Source organism: Corythoichthys intestinalis, chromosome 7 (assembly GCF_030265065.1).
Source record: "Corythoichthys intestinalis isolate RoL2023-P3 chromosome 7, ASM3026506v1, whole genome shotgun sequence".
Taxonomy (NCBI): domain Eukaryota; kingdom Metazoa; phylum Chordata; class Actinopteri; order Syngnathiformes; family Syngnathidae; genus Corythoichthys; species Corythoichthys intestinalis.
Genome location: NC_080401.1, coordinates 53,609,387 through 53,625,781, shown reverse-complemented (window position 1 = coordinate 53,625,781; position 16,395 = coordinate 53,609,387). Strand labels below are relative to the sequence as shown.

At 39.0% G+C, this 16,395-nt stretch overlaps 1 protein-coding gene across 1 annotated transcript in view; it reads left to right on the top strand.

Moving 5' to 3' along the window:
* The window catches only part of colgalt2b (collagen beta(1-O)galactosyltransferase 2b), a 59,406-nt gene that overhangs the window by 20,346 nt on the left and 22,665 nt on the right, over window positions 1–16,395 (top strand). The window contains exons 3-9 of the mRNA XM_057841981.1: window positions 23–140; window positions 206–340; window positions 3,848–4,052; window positions 7,836–7,955; window positions 13,068–13,141; window positions 13,219–13,325; window positions 13,457–13,589. Of these exons, the coding sequence (XP_057697964.1) occupies window positions 23–140; window positions 206–340; window positions 3,848–4,052; window positions 7,836–7,955; window positions 13,068–13,141; window positions 13,219–13,325; window positions 13,457–13,589 (892 nt within the window). The remainder of the gene's footprint in view (window positions 1–22; window positions 141–205; window positions 341–3,847; window positions 4,053–7,835; window positions 7,956–13,067; window positions 13,142–13,218; window positions 13,326–13,456; window positions 13,590–16,395) is intronic.

The window sequence follows — 16,395 nt, the reverse complement described above, 5'->3', positions numbered from 1 at the left end:
TCACCGGTGATGCCCTGTGAAGGTCCTACACGGACGAGTGGGGTCCAAAGCATTGGCCGGCGTCCAGGTTCAAGCACGTGATGAAGTTGAGGCAGGCGGCGCTCAAGGCTGCCAGGGAACGGTGGGCCGACTTCATACTGGTAAGAGATTAAACTATGCTCAAAATGTTGTTGTTTTTTTTTAATCCGGTGGTGTTTGTGTGTAGTTTGTAGACAGCGACAACCTGCTGACCAACCCTCGTACACTCAACTTGCTCATTGCTGAGAACTTGACTGTGGTCGCCCCAATGTTGGAGTCCCGCTCTTTGTACTCCAACTTCTGGTGCGGTATCACCCCTCAGGTACAACCTGGACACCCAACACAATCAAATCAGTACTTATACCGGTGGCGAGGTTAATTGCGTGACATCCAATCATCCTTCTGTTAATTTCAATGAGTTTATACACTATTAGACGTCCAATCTATTTGAAATGGGAAATAGATTGGACGTCTAGCGCTGTCAATGGGAGCGAATGAGTATAACAAAAATATTGTATACATAAAACATTGAAGCTATACGGAAGTACATTCAAATATTATATAAATATTATTACATAAAATTAGAGATATCCCGATCGATCGGGTCCGATCACGTCATTTTCAAACTATCGGAATCGGCAAAAAAATATCGGTCATGCCTTTTATATATATATATATATATATATATATATATATATATATTTATATTTTTATATATACAGTATATATACAGTATTTTTTAATTAAATTGTTTTCTAATTGTATTTAACGTTACAGACATAATATGTTACACTTATCCATAGTTTTTTGTTTAGGCTAAGGTAGGGTTATCAAATTCATCCCGATAACGGCGGTAATTAATTTTTTAAAATATGTATCACATTAAAATATTTAACGCAATTAATGCATGCACTGCACGACCCACTCACGCATTGTCGCGCTCAATCTGTAATGGCGCCTTTTTACCTATATATAGAGATAAAAGGCAGCGTAAAATGAGTAGAGTGAATTTTGGCCTTTTTTTAATTACACAATCACAATACTTACAATCCCTCTCCCAACGATTAGAAATATCATGGGAAGCAATGTGGGGAAGCAAGGTAGCAATTGATCTTTTTGTTAATACCTCATGTTATTTCCCAACGCAGAGAAGATATATCAATTGGTAGCACTACGCACAGTCATGGTTCCACTTCCCATCATGCATTTGGGCATGGCTACAGTATCATGTCCTGAAAGCTCAACAAATACACTAGATGGCAATATTTAGTCACAATATACAAAGTCACAAGTCTTTCTATCCGTGGATCCCTTTCACAGAAAGAATGTTAATAATGTAAATGCCATCTTGAGGATTTATTGTCATAATAAACAAATACAGTACTTATGTACTGTATGTTGAATGTATATATTCGTCCGAGTTTTATTCATTTTTTTCTTAATGCATTGCCAAAATGTATATGATCGGGAAAAATTATCGGGAATGATTGGAATTGAATCGGGAGAAAGAAAAAAAAAAAGCAATCGGATCGGGAAATATCGGGACCGGCAGATACTCAAACTAAAACAATTGGGATCGGATCCGGCGAAGAAAAACATGATCGGAACAACCCTACATAAAATATTAATACCAATATACCAAATATAGAAAATTACAAAGAAAAAAAATGAAAGTTTGTTTATTCGCTGCCACCCTCCCACTTCAAATGGATTGGACGTCTAGCACTGTCAGTGGCAGCTAAAAGATCGTAAAAAGTCTTAAAGGGAACCTCGGATTTAAAGACTTGTAGGCTCTATTAGCCACAATTGTTCTCTTTTACTAAAATATGTTATTTAAAACACATTTTTATTGCCATTGATTTAAAAATCTATAATTTTTAGTACATGTTTTGACCAGGGCCAGGGTGCTGTGTTTTACGCGCTCAATACAGCGCGAGGTGATGACCCGGTTAGATTGGAGTGGTAGAATAGCCGTGCTAGCTAGCAAGCGGAGCTAGAATGACAGCTGGCATGATTTTGTCACATTCTGCTGCTGGTCAGATTATTTTGTCACAGAGATGTGAGATTGTTGTACATGTATCCGATTTCAGTTTATCAGCAGTGTCTTTAAACCGATCCTAGGCGGCTTGCCTAGATATTGACCTGCTGCCATTGACAGTTTGTAGATCCTTTCATTGCTAGTTGCATCAGTGCCTTGTTTTTTTCCGTTTGTCTCCCTCTCACTGCGGTTTTCCTCTGGCTTTTTAAATTTTTTTTTTTTTTCATTGATCCCGACCTACTGTCATGGACCCTTTTTGTGTCTCCCTTTTCGCGATCGCATGTTTTTTGTGTGTGTTCAATAAACCCTTTTACACAATCCTTATGTTATTGTTTTCTGCTTGCTGTCTGAAGTGAGCCGCGTTTTCTAATTTCGTGGTCAAGGCAGCCACAGTTTCTTTTCCGTTGTGTTTCCCTTTCAGGTTTTACCGGACGGACAGACAACGCATGTGGGTTGCGTTGCGTTTTAAGGAAAATCATGATTTCTTTCATCACTCATCACTTTTCCGCTCGGGTTCAAATTGGAAGGGCAGAACCGACAACATGCTTCTGTAGCAAACGAGTGACACTGTGGACGTAATGCAGTGCTGACCAGTGACGTCACTGCCCAGAGTGCATTGCGTCGTCAACCACAATGGCGACCTACTAGTTAAACAAATTTTCAAAATTTTATGAAAACGAAAACATTTAGAGGGGTTTGAATATCAAATTTTTATAACTCATCCTAACATTTATCTTTTAAGAACTAAAAGTCTTTGTCTGTGGTTCCCTTTAAATTTCATTTGATTAATTCTTATGTATGTGTGTGTATATTACATAAACATTTACATATTTAGTCAGTATAATATAAATACTGTTTACATAAAACATTGGAGCAATACTTAAGTACATTAAAATAGCATTCATACCAAAATACTAAATGTAGGAAATTACATTGAAAAAAATTGAACATTTGTTCATTTGCTGCCAAGCCTCCCACTTCAAATGGATTGGACGTCTAGCGCTGTCAATGGCAACTAATGACTTAAAAGTTCTTCAAATCTTAAATTTTACTTATTTTTAATGTGTGTGTGTGTATATATTATATACAGTATACATATGCATATACTGTATGCAGTATAACATAAATACTGCATACAAAAAACATAAAATAGTAATAATACTAAAATATGAAATGTAGAGTGTAGAAAATATAAATAAATATATTTTTTTAAATCATAAAAAACTTACAAAATAATAAATAAAAGAATAGAGCTTTTTTTTTTGATAAACAATAATATTGTTTTTTTTAATATCTAAAATTTCTCTTTTTTATTTCATGTTTTTTTTTTTTTTTAATCTTAATTTGTAATTAATTTTCCATTTATTTTTTAAATTTCTTTTTAATTGTTTTTAATGGATCATTTTCCAATTTTTAGTTGTATTTTTTAATTGAATAGATCATTCACCGAAGCTGCTACAAACATTTCTTAAGCACTGCTCCATCTGGGCTTTTAACAAGATACATTATATGTCATATGCTATATGTACAATATATACAGTATATACTGTATATTTTTTATTATTATTATTTTTATGTACTTATGTATTACCAAATGCATTTATGTTAAATGTAAACTTAAGCATCAAGGGGTTAAACAATTTTATTTGCTAAAAAAATGTGCACTATTCACAAGAAATGATGGTCTTCTATTTTGTAAATGTGCTTTTCTTTGAACTCTGTCTAAATGGATTGGACATCTATTGCTGTCAATAGCACAGGAAAAGTTAATAGAGCCCTACTGTCATTTAGGGCTACTACAAAAGAACCCCGGACTACCAGCCGATCCGTGAGTGGAAGCGTATGGGCTGCTTCCCGGTCCCAATGGTGCACAGCACCTTTCTTTTGGACCTGAGGCGGGAGTCCAGCCGCGATCTGGCCTTCTACCCGCCTCACCCCGACTACAGCTGGGCTTTCGATGACATCATGGTGTTTGCTTTCTCTGCACGGCAAGCGGGTGAGTGGGTAGCTCGCAGCAAACTAACACATTTGGAGCCGGGCCGTCAATTGTATTTGACATCTACGGACGCTAGTGGTAAAAGGCCGTAATTAGGGCTGCAGCGTATGATTATTTTAGTAGTCGATTAATCGATGAAATAAATAGTTCAAATAATCAAGTAATCGGATAACATAAAACATTAAAATACCTGAGCTGAGCCTCAACTAGTACAAAAAAAATTTAAATAAATGATGATCTAAGTACAACAAAAGAACAATTGGCTAACTTACGTAGCAAAAGTCCGCTAGCTGAAATGCTATAAAATGCTAACTTTTTTTTTTTTTTTTTAAACACAATGCTCTTAACAAATGGTTCAAACATATATTGTCCCAGAGAAATGGCTAAATATAACTATAAACTAAATTGCAAATGCAAAAAAAAAAAACATGAGCTCAAACAAAAACTTTGCTTATGTTGGTCTTAACAGGGAGCAGCTGGACTCAGCCATGTGAAATGACTTATACCATATTGACTGTTGCCACTAGAGGGCAGTGTATCCACCCAAATCAATAAAACTAAATGCAAACAATGGTAGGCAGTGAGTTAATTTTGAGTCAATTCAGTTTGAATTTTAGGATGCTTTTGGGTCACTTCCTGTTGATTTTGGGTTACTTCTGATACATTTTGGGGCATTCCGGGGTCACTTACTGCACATTTGAGATAATTTCCAGTTGATTTTAGAGCTTTTCCCGGTTACATCCTGTTTATTTTGATGCATTTCTAGGCTACTTCCCGTACATTTTGGATCATTTTAGGGGATTTCCTAGTCAGTTCCTGTTTATTGGTCATTTCCTGTTGATTTTGAGTCCGTTTCTGTTCATTTAGGGTAACATCTGATACATTTTGGGGGATTCCAGGGTCACTGGTTGTACATTTCAGATTTTTTTAGGGCATTTCCCAGTCACTTCCTGTTCATTGGTCACTTTCCGTTGATTTTAGGGCGTTTCAAGGTCACTTCCTGTTGATTTTGGGCCACTTTTTCTTGATTTGAAGTAACGTGGTACATTTGTGGGGGATTGCAGGGTCACTTCCTGCACATTTTGGATCATTTCCTGTTGATTTTAGGGCATTACAGGTTACTTCCTGTTCATAGGTCACTTCCTATTGATTTTGAGGCATTTTTGGGGCACTTCCTGTTCATTTTGTACAACTTTCTATTTATTTTGGGTCACTTTGAGGCATTGCCGGGCTACTTCTTTTATATTTTGAGTCACTTCGCGTCAGTGTTGTTTTTGGCAGCCATTTTAATTTTCGTCCTAGTTTTCGTCTTGTGGACGATAATACTCATTAGTCTTAGTCATATTTTATTCATTTCAAAATGTGTTTGTCTTCGTCTAGTTTTTGTTGACGAAAACTCCAGACTAATTTCGTCTAGTTTTAATCGACGTTAACTCAATATTTTTGTCTGTAAAATTCGAAAGCTTCACTCCAAAAATAAGTAAGAAAAGGTTTCCAATGAACATTGGCAGACGAGCCGTTAGCAATTGCAAAATCTAACGTGAAAGTGAATGCTATGCTAACGCTACGAGTTACATTTTGCAATCAGCACAGACCTTTAAAGGCTAAAACAATATTGCATATTCTCTCTTGCTGAGATAAGAAGACAAATAATACTGTGTGTGTCTCAAAACAAGCCATGGGGAGACTGGAGAGGACACTAGACTAGAGGCTGAGTTGGGGAGGCACAGCACATCACATGAGTGACACAATCAGGTAGGCTAACTACACATAAAATGTCACAACTCAACACGCGATGAAAACTATGGTGCATTTTCATCTTGTTCTTGTCTGACAAAAAGTGGCATTTGTGTTGTTAAGTTTTAGTCACCCAAGATAGGTTTTTAGCTCGTTATCGTCTCGTCATCGGTATAAAAAAATTGTTTGTCGACGAAATATTTTCATTATAGTCTTTGTTGACGAAAAAAACACTGCTTTGAGTTTATTTTGGTGCAATTTGAGGAAGTTTTTTGTGTTAAAAATAATGACAGCCATTGGAGAAACACTAAAGGAGTTTTTTTTTTAAATTTTGTAGTATTGAAAATGGTATTGAGTATTTATTTTGGAGTATCTTTACCGAGTTGCAAATTTTAGTAATGTGACAACAGTAGTGTGTAGTTAAATCACAAACACAACCTTGGAGATTTCCATTTCATAGACTTGACAAGAATGTGTTGCGTTTGCCTGCCTGGATGTTGAATGGCAGGGTCGCAGGTTCGCCGCGGTGGGCCGTGCGTCGTTGTCGGACCCTCCGAAAAAAGTTTGAGGCCCATTTAACAGCTGCCTCCATATGTGTGTAGTTTCCTGCATGTTGCATCTAGGACAAGGTTGCCACAGGGGCTTTACATTCTTTTGAATGGAGTGTAATGGAATCTTAATGTCCTTGTTGTTTTCGAGGCTTTTTCAAGTGCTCCACTTGGTGTGGCTGCAAAGTGTAAAGATTTTTTGGGAGTTTGGCTCACAAAGAAAAGAAGAGTTTATTGTTAATTTGAATTCAGTGAAGTAACTGTCAATATTATAAACATGATTGTAATTTAATTAAATGAAATATCTACTCATGAATGATTGATTACCTCTGCCAGCAGGTGGAACTTATGGAAAATCGTTTTTTATATTTGGTTCCATATGTTTGCATGTTTGTGTTCAAGATACATCAAGAACGAATAAAGGCATTATTATAAACTTGCTGGATAGGTTTGTAATAGAAAACAAAAGAGGTGATTCAATTTTGGGGTCATCAGGTCAAAGGTCACAGAGGTCAGAAAACGATCTTCAGCTCCTATATTTTTCGACTTCATTCAAAATTAAAAACAGTTACAGTTACATAAAAGGCATATTAATTTGAAATGTAAATATTTTGTGTTAAATTAAATACTGTCGGTATCAGGTAAAAATTCAACCATGATTTAAACTCATTTCATAGCTCATTTAAATACTAATTAAATTATTAATGTAATAATAAATACCAATTTAGAACATATTGTAATTATATAAGGAAATATTAATAAATTACATCAATATTAATGAATTAAAAAAAAAATATTTCAATACAACCAATATTGAAACTGAATTCATTTGAGTTAAAGAAAATATCTACTCGTTGTTATTATTGGATTTTTCTCTATAAATTTGAATCTAAATACAGGTATATTAAATGTATTTAAATTTTTAAAATGTAAATATAAGTGTAAATATCTATCATGTAATAATAACTCAATACGTAAATATTCCTAATTGTCCTTTAAAACAAATTTTAAAAATAATTAGAAAAATTTTTTTAAAAATAAAAATTAAAAAATATATATATATATAAAATAAAAAAGTAAAAAAATAATTGAATCATCTTCATGAATAATCAAAATAAAAGATATATTTCAATTTTATGAAGAACAGTTGAATAAATCACAACTTCAGTGTACTCCAATACTCCATAAGTAATAACTACATTACTAAATAAAGTTGCACAATAACAATACCTTGTTCTTTCCCTTGGAAAGACCAAGGTAATAACTACACTACTACTACATGTGCACTAAACATTTAATCTACATTAAATAAAAAATTAAGATTTGGATTAAATGAAATACATATTTTTTGTAAGGATAGAAATAAACCTTAAACACAACTTTACTACCTAACCATCTAAAAAAAAAACTACTGTAACTTATGACGATATAGAAAAAAAATCTTAACTCATTATTGTCAAGCCAAGCCTATACAACATTTGTTGCACGTGTCGTCCAGGTGTGCAGTTGCACGTGTGCAACAGAGAGCACTACGGCTTCCTTCCCGTTCCCCTCAAGGCGCACCAAACCGTGGAGGACGAGCGCGAGAGTTTCATCCACACAATCACGGAGGCCTTGAGTGAGTATTCCAAACACGCACGTTTTCCAGCAATCTGTCACGCCTCTCTGCCTCCACTGGGCTTGTTCCCCTTGACCTCCACTAGCGTCTCTGATTGCATCCTGTCAGCCTCAATCTACCCGTGTATTTTCCTTTTGCTCTGTCCTCAAATCAGAGCCAAAATGTTGCTCAAAACGCTAAAATGTAGCCACAAAATGCTAAAAAATGGTGGGGTCACAGTTATATACGTGATGGGGAACTAGTCAAGCAACTTGATTTGAGTTAACTTAAGTGTCCGATTGGTCTGAACAGTTCTAATGTATCACGTGGGAGTATGACATCCTCCCATTGTGAGCATTCAGCATGCCTCATTTATTGGTGGAAAGCAGCGAACAGGAAGGGGTTATGGGGGGACAGAAGAAAAGAAACAAGAGAAGAAAGAAAAGAAACACAAACTACAACAAGAAATACATTGAACACCTCCACTTACTATGATGACCAAGCAAAGAGAGTAGGAGGGGGAGAGTCAGAAAGATAAGTGATTGGGAGGGGTGGAGTGTACACAAAGCAGCCATGTGAGGTGTAGAACCCAGTATTTGTGTGAATCCCTTGTAAGTGTAAGTATGTTGGCATCCTATGCTACGCTGTCTGATTGTTAATCCTGACACCGAATTTTTCTACTTGAGTGTGTCTAATTGCACCAAGTCATGCGTGAATACCATCAGACATAGTCCTGCGGACGAGTGGAAATGCAGGTTGGGAGCTGCCCCAGGGCCCCAACCAATTGTGTGGGGGTGGGGGGCCAGCCAGCGCAGCCCATCCCTCCTCCTGCAGCCTAGCAGGGGGGCTGCCGTCATCCTCCCGGGATCCGGGGTGGTCCCCCAGGCCATCCGGGCCGTCATTAACCAGCCTTCAGGGACAGGACGAGGGGGCACGCCACCACCCCCCACGCCTATCACCATCCCCGAATGAGCCGCAGCCATAGCCCCCCAACCGGCACAGCACATCGCGGGACCCCAAAAGTCCAGGGCTTGGTGGTGCGTCCCCTCTTCCCATCCCTAAAGGCCGGTTAATGGAGGTGCAGGTGGCCTGAGGGACCACCCTGGATCCCGGGGGGAAGACGATGGCTCCTTTGCTGGGCTGCGGCAGGAGAGATGGGCTGCGCTGGCTCCGGGATTGGCGGTGCGGCGGCCGAGGGTCGGTTGCCGATAGGCTTATACTCACAAGGGCTTCACACGATTACTGTTTCTAGATCACATAGCTGATTTGTGTACACTCCAACCCTCCCAATCACTCAGCTTCTAGACTCCCCTCCCCCCACCCCTTCTTTCCCTGGTCAACAGGCCCCCACACGTGGTGTCAACCTGAAATACATCTAGCTGACGATAGTACCAATATATTCATAGTTAGTGTAGGCGTTCATTGTATTTTTTATTGTTGTTTGTGTTTCTTTTCTTTTCTTCTGTTCCCCCATAACCCCTTCCTGTTCGCTGCTTTGTCGTAATAAACAAAGAATGTCGAATGATCACAATGGAAATATGTCATATTCTCAATGTGAAAGATTAAAACTGATCAGACCAACCAGACAAAGAAAAAGCTAGGCTCCCGCAGATTCTTTTGCTTATTTTTCATCTTATTTAAATTATTTCTTTCTTATTGCTCATGACAAAACAGGCATGGACCACACCTGCTTTAATATATGGATTTTTAAATTTTTTTTTTTCCAATTTATGAGTATTTATTTTTAAATGATTTTATTTGATTGAAATTATTTTTGTTGCCCAGGGCCAGCCTTTTTATTTATTAATCCAGTCTTTTTTTTTTTTTTTTTTTTGAATTATTACTTTTTTAAATTTTCATTTTAAGACAGCTTTTCAGGGCCAAATAAAGTGGAAGGGGGTGGACTACTACGAGATTAAAGTCGCACTGTTCCGACGAGAAAAAAAGTCGTACTATAAATACGAGAAAATAAATCTGAACTGTTACTACGAGGAAAAAAGTCGTATCATTACGGAGGGCTAATGCAGCTGAATGAACTGCTACTTACTTTAGGTAGCGCTTCGCCTCCGTTAAAATTCACAATATCGATAGAATCTTATGTTTTGGAATCGGATTCATAAATAAGGAAAGCCTTAATATTTTGGCTCATCTACATCAAATTATAATCAATAGAAGGATTTATACCAACATTTCGTTGTAGCGCTCAGCTACGTCGCAGCTTTACGTACTTTAACGCAAGTGACCTAATAGGGAATTGGAATAATATTGAGCATCTCCTGAGTCCATATTTTAGAATCTGCTTCATAGATAAGGAAATCCTTCATTTTTTTTGGCTCATTTACATCAAAATATAATCAATAGTAGGAATACGTAATGTGCCTAGCGGCTTATTCAGCTACAGTACTATACCCCCATGTAATAATACTTTTATTCTCGTAGTAATAGCACGACTTTAATCTCATAATCCTTTTTTTCTTTATTTGGCCCAAATACTATGTCTTATCTAGTATTATTTTTGAAAAATTTTTTTAAATTGTATGATCTAAATTATTTACATGCCATATTATCGTATTGGCCCGAATATAAGACGGTGTTTTTTGCATTGAAATAAGACGTCTTATATTTGGGGTCTAGGCGTTATACCCATTCACGACGCTAGATGGCGCCAGATATCATTGAAGAGATGTTCTGTCATGACAGATCTAGGCTACTCTCAAGTTTAGCCAGTTTGCATTATTTTATTGCAATGTTTTTCCTTATTCAGATTTGTGTCAAGACTAGAGTTACAGTTAGACCTCACTTTGATGGTTAATGCAGTTATTGCAATTTTGTGTTTTATCACAATAGATTGGTTTATTTACATTTCAAAAACCAGAAGCCATTCATTTACCAATGTGATTGCACTTTAGTTTACATATTTAAATGTTCAGATATTAAGATTTGAATGAGGCAAAATAACATGCTTTTTCTCTCAAATATATTGTTATAATCAGGGGTGCACATAAGTGGTCCGCATGTGCGCATGCGTACTGGACGTAGACAAATGCGCTGGCCCTCAACGGCTTCCATACGCTTTTGCGTACCGATGGCTGACCACTGTCTTTGCGGCGGACACGAGAAAATAACTTCTCAAAATTTTGAAGAGGCAGGCCACACTGAGTAATTACTTTAGTGATGGGACGAAATGAGCCGAGGTTCCGAAGCTTGTGTCGAGTAATGGGAGGGGGGTTTCCACGAAGCTCGTAGCGAGGCGCGCTTCATTTCGGCAAAACCCGGAAATGATGACGTGGGAAGCCTCGCCGGCGGCCGGTGGCCGGCGGCCAGCTGAATCTCGTGAGTGCTTCGGAAGTGATCCAACGTTTGGCGCACATTGCAAAAACAGGACAGACTACGGTATAAATTGGTTGCAAAACGCAATGGCGATCGCCTGTTATCTCACATTTTGTGGATTTCGGGCTCCTGTACTTGTTACATCTGTGCGCAACAGTGCAACCAGTGCAATCTTTTTTCGAGCCTTGTCCTTTGCTTGCGATGGAACCTGCGCGAAAAGAGCTATCCTCCCCTGTATGGGAAAATTTTGATTTGATTGCTTTCAATAAGGTAAGGGAGAAAAACTACTTTAATATAAATGTGAGTGTGCGTGTGTGTACCTATCTGAACCAAACATCAACAGAATGAACAATCCATTAGTGTACTGGGAGGCACAAAAGAATACCTACCCAAATTTATATAAACTGGCACTCACATTTCTCTGCACCCCAGCTTCATCTGTGCCTTGTGAAAGAATATTTTCTGAAGCTGGTGAAATATTTTCCAAAAAAAAAGAAACTGTTTAAAGCCAGCCACTGTGGGAAAGCTATTATTTCTAAATAAAAATGAATAACAAATTACCCTTAGCACTTGTTGTATTTTGTTCACATACTAAATTACTAACACAAGCACATTCATATCTTTGTCTTAAGCAAATAGCCATTGAATTCTTAACAATGTTGACCGCTTGGGCTTCTAGACCACTTGATGGCGCCATAGGGTAAATGAAGCACCATGAAGCTTTGCTACATGTGCAAACCAATTGGCTGCAAAGCTTCATTGCTTCATGAGGCTTCATTTGGCCATCACTAAATTACTTCCGTGTTCCCCCACCCCCGTCAAAAGACAGACAGACGACAGAGACGTCACCGGAGCTACCCAAAAAAAGGACTTTTGCTGAAAAGTGGCTACAGGAGGTACCATGGCTAGAAGCAAATGATGCTCGCACGGAAATGCGGTACAAAATGTGCCGTGAGAATCCCAATGTCGCCGATAAGAGCAGCGCATTTTATGTAGGGTCAAAGAATTTCAGCCATCCAAACTTTGAAAAGCACGAAAAAAACAGAGAGCATGTGGCAATTAAGCAAACTATCGATGTCAAACAGGACCCCACTCGCCCTATGGACAAGTGGCGGTATAAAGGTAATGAACAGCGACATGCACTGACAAACGTGTTTTTGCTCGCATTTTACAAAGCTAAACATGCACGTTCAATGAGGTCTTATGAGGAGGATATCCCACTTTTAAAAAGGCTTGGAGTTAATGTGGGAGCCGCATAATGCCCTTTATTTTGAATTGGTGCTTCTTATTTCTTTACATTTCACTTCAAAGTAATGGCAATTTTGTTGTGCCAGTTGATGTTAATCAAGCATTAATTGTTAATATAATTAATTAAAGTTAATTGGCTCTAAGTAAAGCTTGTCATAAATTTATCGCATCAGGCGGGTCGGCTCTCAAGCTCAATGAGGACCAAGTCACATCTCCAGGTCCTCCTCTGAGAACCTGGGCAAAAAAAATATGTGCACCCCTGGTTATAATCATTTGTATCAGATGTACTGTAATTATTTTCTGTATAAAAATTAATTTGGTGTTCAAAAAGTCTTTTTTCAAACTTGAGTCTTGAAAAAGAGGGGGTCGTCTTATAATCAGGGGCGTCTTATATTCCGGCCAATATGGTAATACTACACTCTGACCTCAAATCGAGTGACCACAAAATAATGTCCCTTGGGCCTCAAATGTCCCATGCGCCACATGTTTGAGAACACTCTACTTTACAGTAATTTAACATTTCTGAAAATTGTTTTGTTGATTTTTGCCCTCCAGTTGACCACAATATCGAACCATCTGAGTATCTGACTTCTCCACCGTCACAGCAGGACACGATGGGTTTAGATGATGTGAGTTACCGATTAGATCTCGTTAAATCAAATTTCTTCCTGCGTAATCAGACACAGCGTGGCCTGTTTGTTATCAGATCTTCCTGATAAACTTAAAGCGTCGGCTGGACAGAAGAAGCCGGATGTTGAAAACAATGTCGGCGCTGGGCCTGCGCGCCACGCTAGCGGCGGCGGTGGACGGCAAGTAGGTTAACATCATAATCTCAAATCTTAATCCTTCATTCCTGCTCTCCCAGCTGCTTGCAGTACAAGATACGACACGCAGTGGTTGACTAAGTTTTAGCGTAAATAGCTGATGCTGACTTCATTTGTCAGAGCTTTGAACACGTCGCAGCTGCAGGCGTTAGGAATAGAAATGCTGCCCGACTATAAGGACCCATACTCGGGTCGGGTTCTGACCAGAGGCGAGATCGGCTGCTTCCTGAGCCATCATTCCATATGGAGTCAGGTGAGAGAAGACTTGAAAAGGTTATATGCATGCATGATCAAACCTTTATTGGGCACTCTTTGGCTGCACTGACAGTAACCTACAGTAGTAGAAGACAGTTGTAAAGTTGTCCAATAATGAGTTTTTAACTGATATCCCCATATGGTCTGAAGGAATCACACCAGCCGAACTGCCGGAACTGCGCCGCGCAATTCCAACGGCCCAGGCCGGCGGAGGCGGAACTCCGACAACCCGGCCAAAAGGCCAAACTCCGCGCATTCACCTTAGTCTTAACCCCTTGTACTGACTCCATTTTGAAAGCTGGAAAAAGGCTCCGAAACACAAGTTGACAATTTGTTCAGGTGGACAACGCTCATACAGTACAGAGAGACCCAGGCGAGGAGGCAAACTGGGTCCAGGGTCACCATATCACAAGTTAACAAAACATTCCCGAGAAAAATGACAACCATTAGTTAAACATTCAGTCTTTTAAAGGCTCTGTTGAGGCGGAAGGGTGTGTATGGGCGTTGTTTAGGATTATTGTCTGTGGATTGGACAGGAGGATTTGGGCGTTACTGTTGTCAGGGCAATGAGAGTTAAGGATTTTGCCATCCTCAGCGCCACGTGAGTGCTAAGAGTTGACTTTTCGGTCGCGGGTTCCTCCGTATCTGATGTTCCTTGTGGCAAGACAAGATGTCCAGCCATTTGCTCTGGACTGTCCGGAAGAGCTGATTGGGGGATTTGGTGGTGCAGATGTGGGCTTCTAGATGTCTTGCCTATCACCTGGTTGTCAGCGTCAATCTTGCTCAGTCAACTGCATAACGCGCACATTGGGCTTCCGTGGTCTGAAGGCATTCTGTATCTTTCTGTCCTTATCTGCCCGTTGTCTTGGCACTGCAAATTGTAATCAAAGTCCAAACGTTCATAATATTAAATATATTATGCTTGTTTTTCTTAAACTATAAAATAAATGCTATTTATTTTATATTGGGTGTGTGAAAGGTAATACAAACAGTCAAACAGTAAATACGAGAAAATATAATCAATCAGAGAATAGTATCTTAAGTGTGTTAGAGTAATACAAACAGTCAAACAGTAAAAAAGAAAAGATACTCTTCCCTTCATGTCCAACTCCAAAAATCCAATGCCGATATCAAACCGATACCAATATACTGTATGCAGTCGTGGACATAACATATTAATCATTTTTCAGTGATTTATTGTTTATTCAACTTTTGCACCATTAATGTATGTAAATGGTCTGCTCACATAACAAATCCCAAGCATCTAATTTTGGATTCAATTCAATTCAATTTTATTTGTATAGCCCTGGATCACAACAAGGTTGTCTCAAAGGGCTTTGCAGAGGCAATATCATACACAATCGGAAACAGCAAATGAAGCAACAAAGATGAATAAATAAAGTTCAAGTCCTGGGTATCCCCCATCCTTAGACCGTCCATGTTTGCAAGGAAAAACTCCAAATGAAAATGAGAAACCTTGGGGAGTACCACAGTCAGGAGAGATCCATTCCCAGGACGGATAGACAGGAAGTCCCAGGACTGCTAATGGGAATTAGCAGGCGAAGTTACAGTCCGTAAAGATGCAGTGGAGTAAAGGAACAAGAAGAGGTCAATTTAGCCAGATGAGACGGGGGTAGCAACGAGGACGTCCATCCAGCCAGGGGTCCGGACAGTCAGGAGCCTGCAGCTGAAAAATAGCCCCTCCCCAGAGGGGAAAGGGGACCAGTGATGAAGAGACTAGACAACTAGATATTAACAGTGGAAAATAGAAATAAAGTAAGACAAGTGGTAGGTAGAGTGAAAAAAAGGAGATAGAACTCAGTGGCTGTACTTCCCCCAGCATTATAGCTTCTAGTGCAGCTTAGACTAAACTGTGAGTCTACTCCGACTTCAACTAGCCTGACCATAAGCTTTGTCGAATAGGAACGTTTTTAATCTAATCTTAAATGTGCAGACTGTCTCGGTTTCTTTAATATTAGCTGGAAGCTGATTCCATAAAACAGGGGCTTGGTGGCTAAAGGCTCTAGCTCCGACAGTACTTTTAGAAACCCTGGGAACTACCAGTAGACCTGCATTCTGAGAGCGGAGTGTTCTGTTGGGGCGGTATGGAACCAGAGCATCGGTGAGATAAGATGGCCCCAACCCATTAATGCTCTTAAATGTAAGAAGGAGAATTTTAAATTTAATTCTAAACTCCACTGGAAGCCAGTGAAGGGCCTGGAGCACGTGAGTGATGTGCTCTCTTCCATTTGGTTCCTGTTAAAAGTCTTCCTGCTGCGTTTTGGACTAGCTGAAGACCTTTTAGAGAACTTTTAGGACAAGCTGCAAGTAGGGAGTTACAGTAATCCAATCTCGATGTAACGAACGCGTGAATTAATTTTTCTGCATCGCTTTTAGATAAAATATTTCTAATTTTGGCTATGTTGCGCAGGTGAAAGAAGGCCGTTCTGCAGGTTTGTTTAATGTGAGCTTTAAACGATAAGTCAGGGTCGAATAAAACTCCTAGGTTTTTAACTGTGGTGCTGGAGGCTACACTTACATTGTCCAGAGTGACTATCTGGGCAGCTTAAGAGTCTCTCACACTTTTCGGGCCTATTATAAGGACTTCTGTCTTTTCAGGGTTAAGTAGAAGATAGTTAGTTCTCATCCAGGTATTTATATCTCGGACGCAGGTGCTGAGTTTGTCCACTTGCCTGATCTGCTCAGGTTTAATTGATAAATACAGTTGTGTGTCGTCAGCGTAACAATGAAAGTTAATGCTATGTTTTCTAATTTTGGAGACCTCTAACGGTCAATAAGTATAG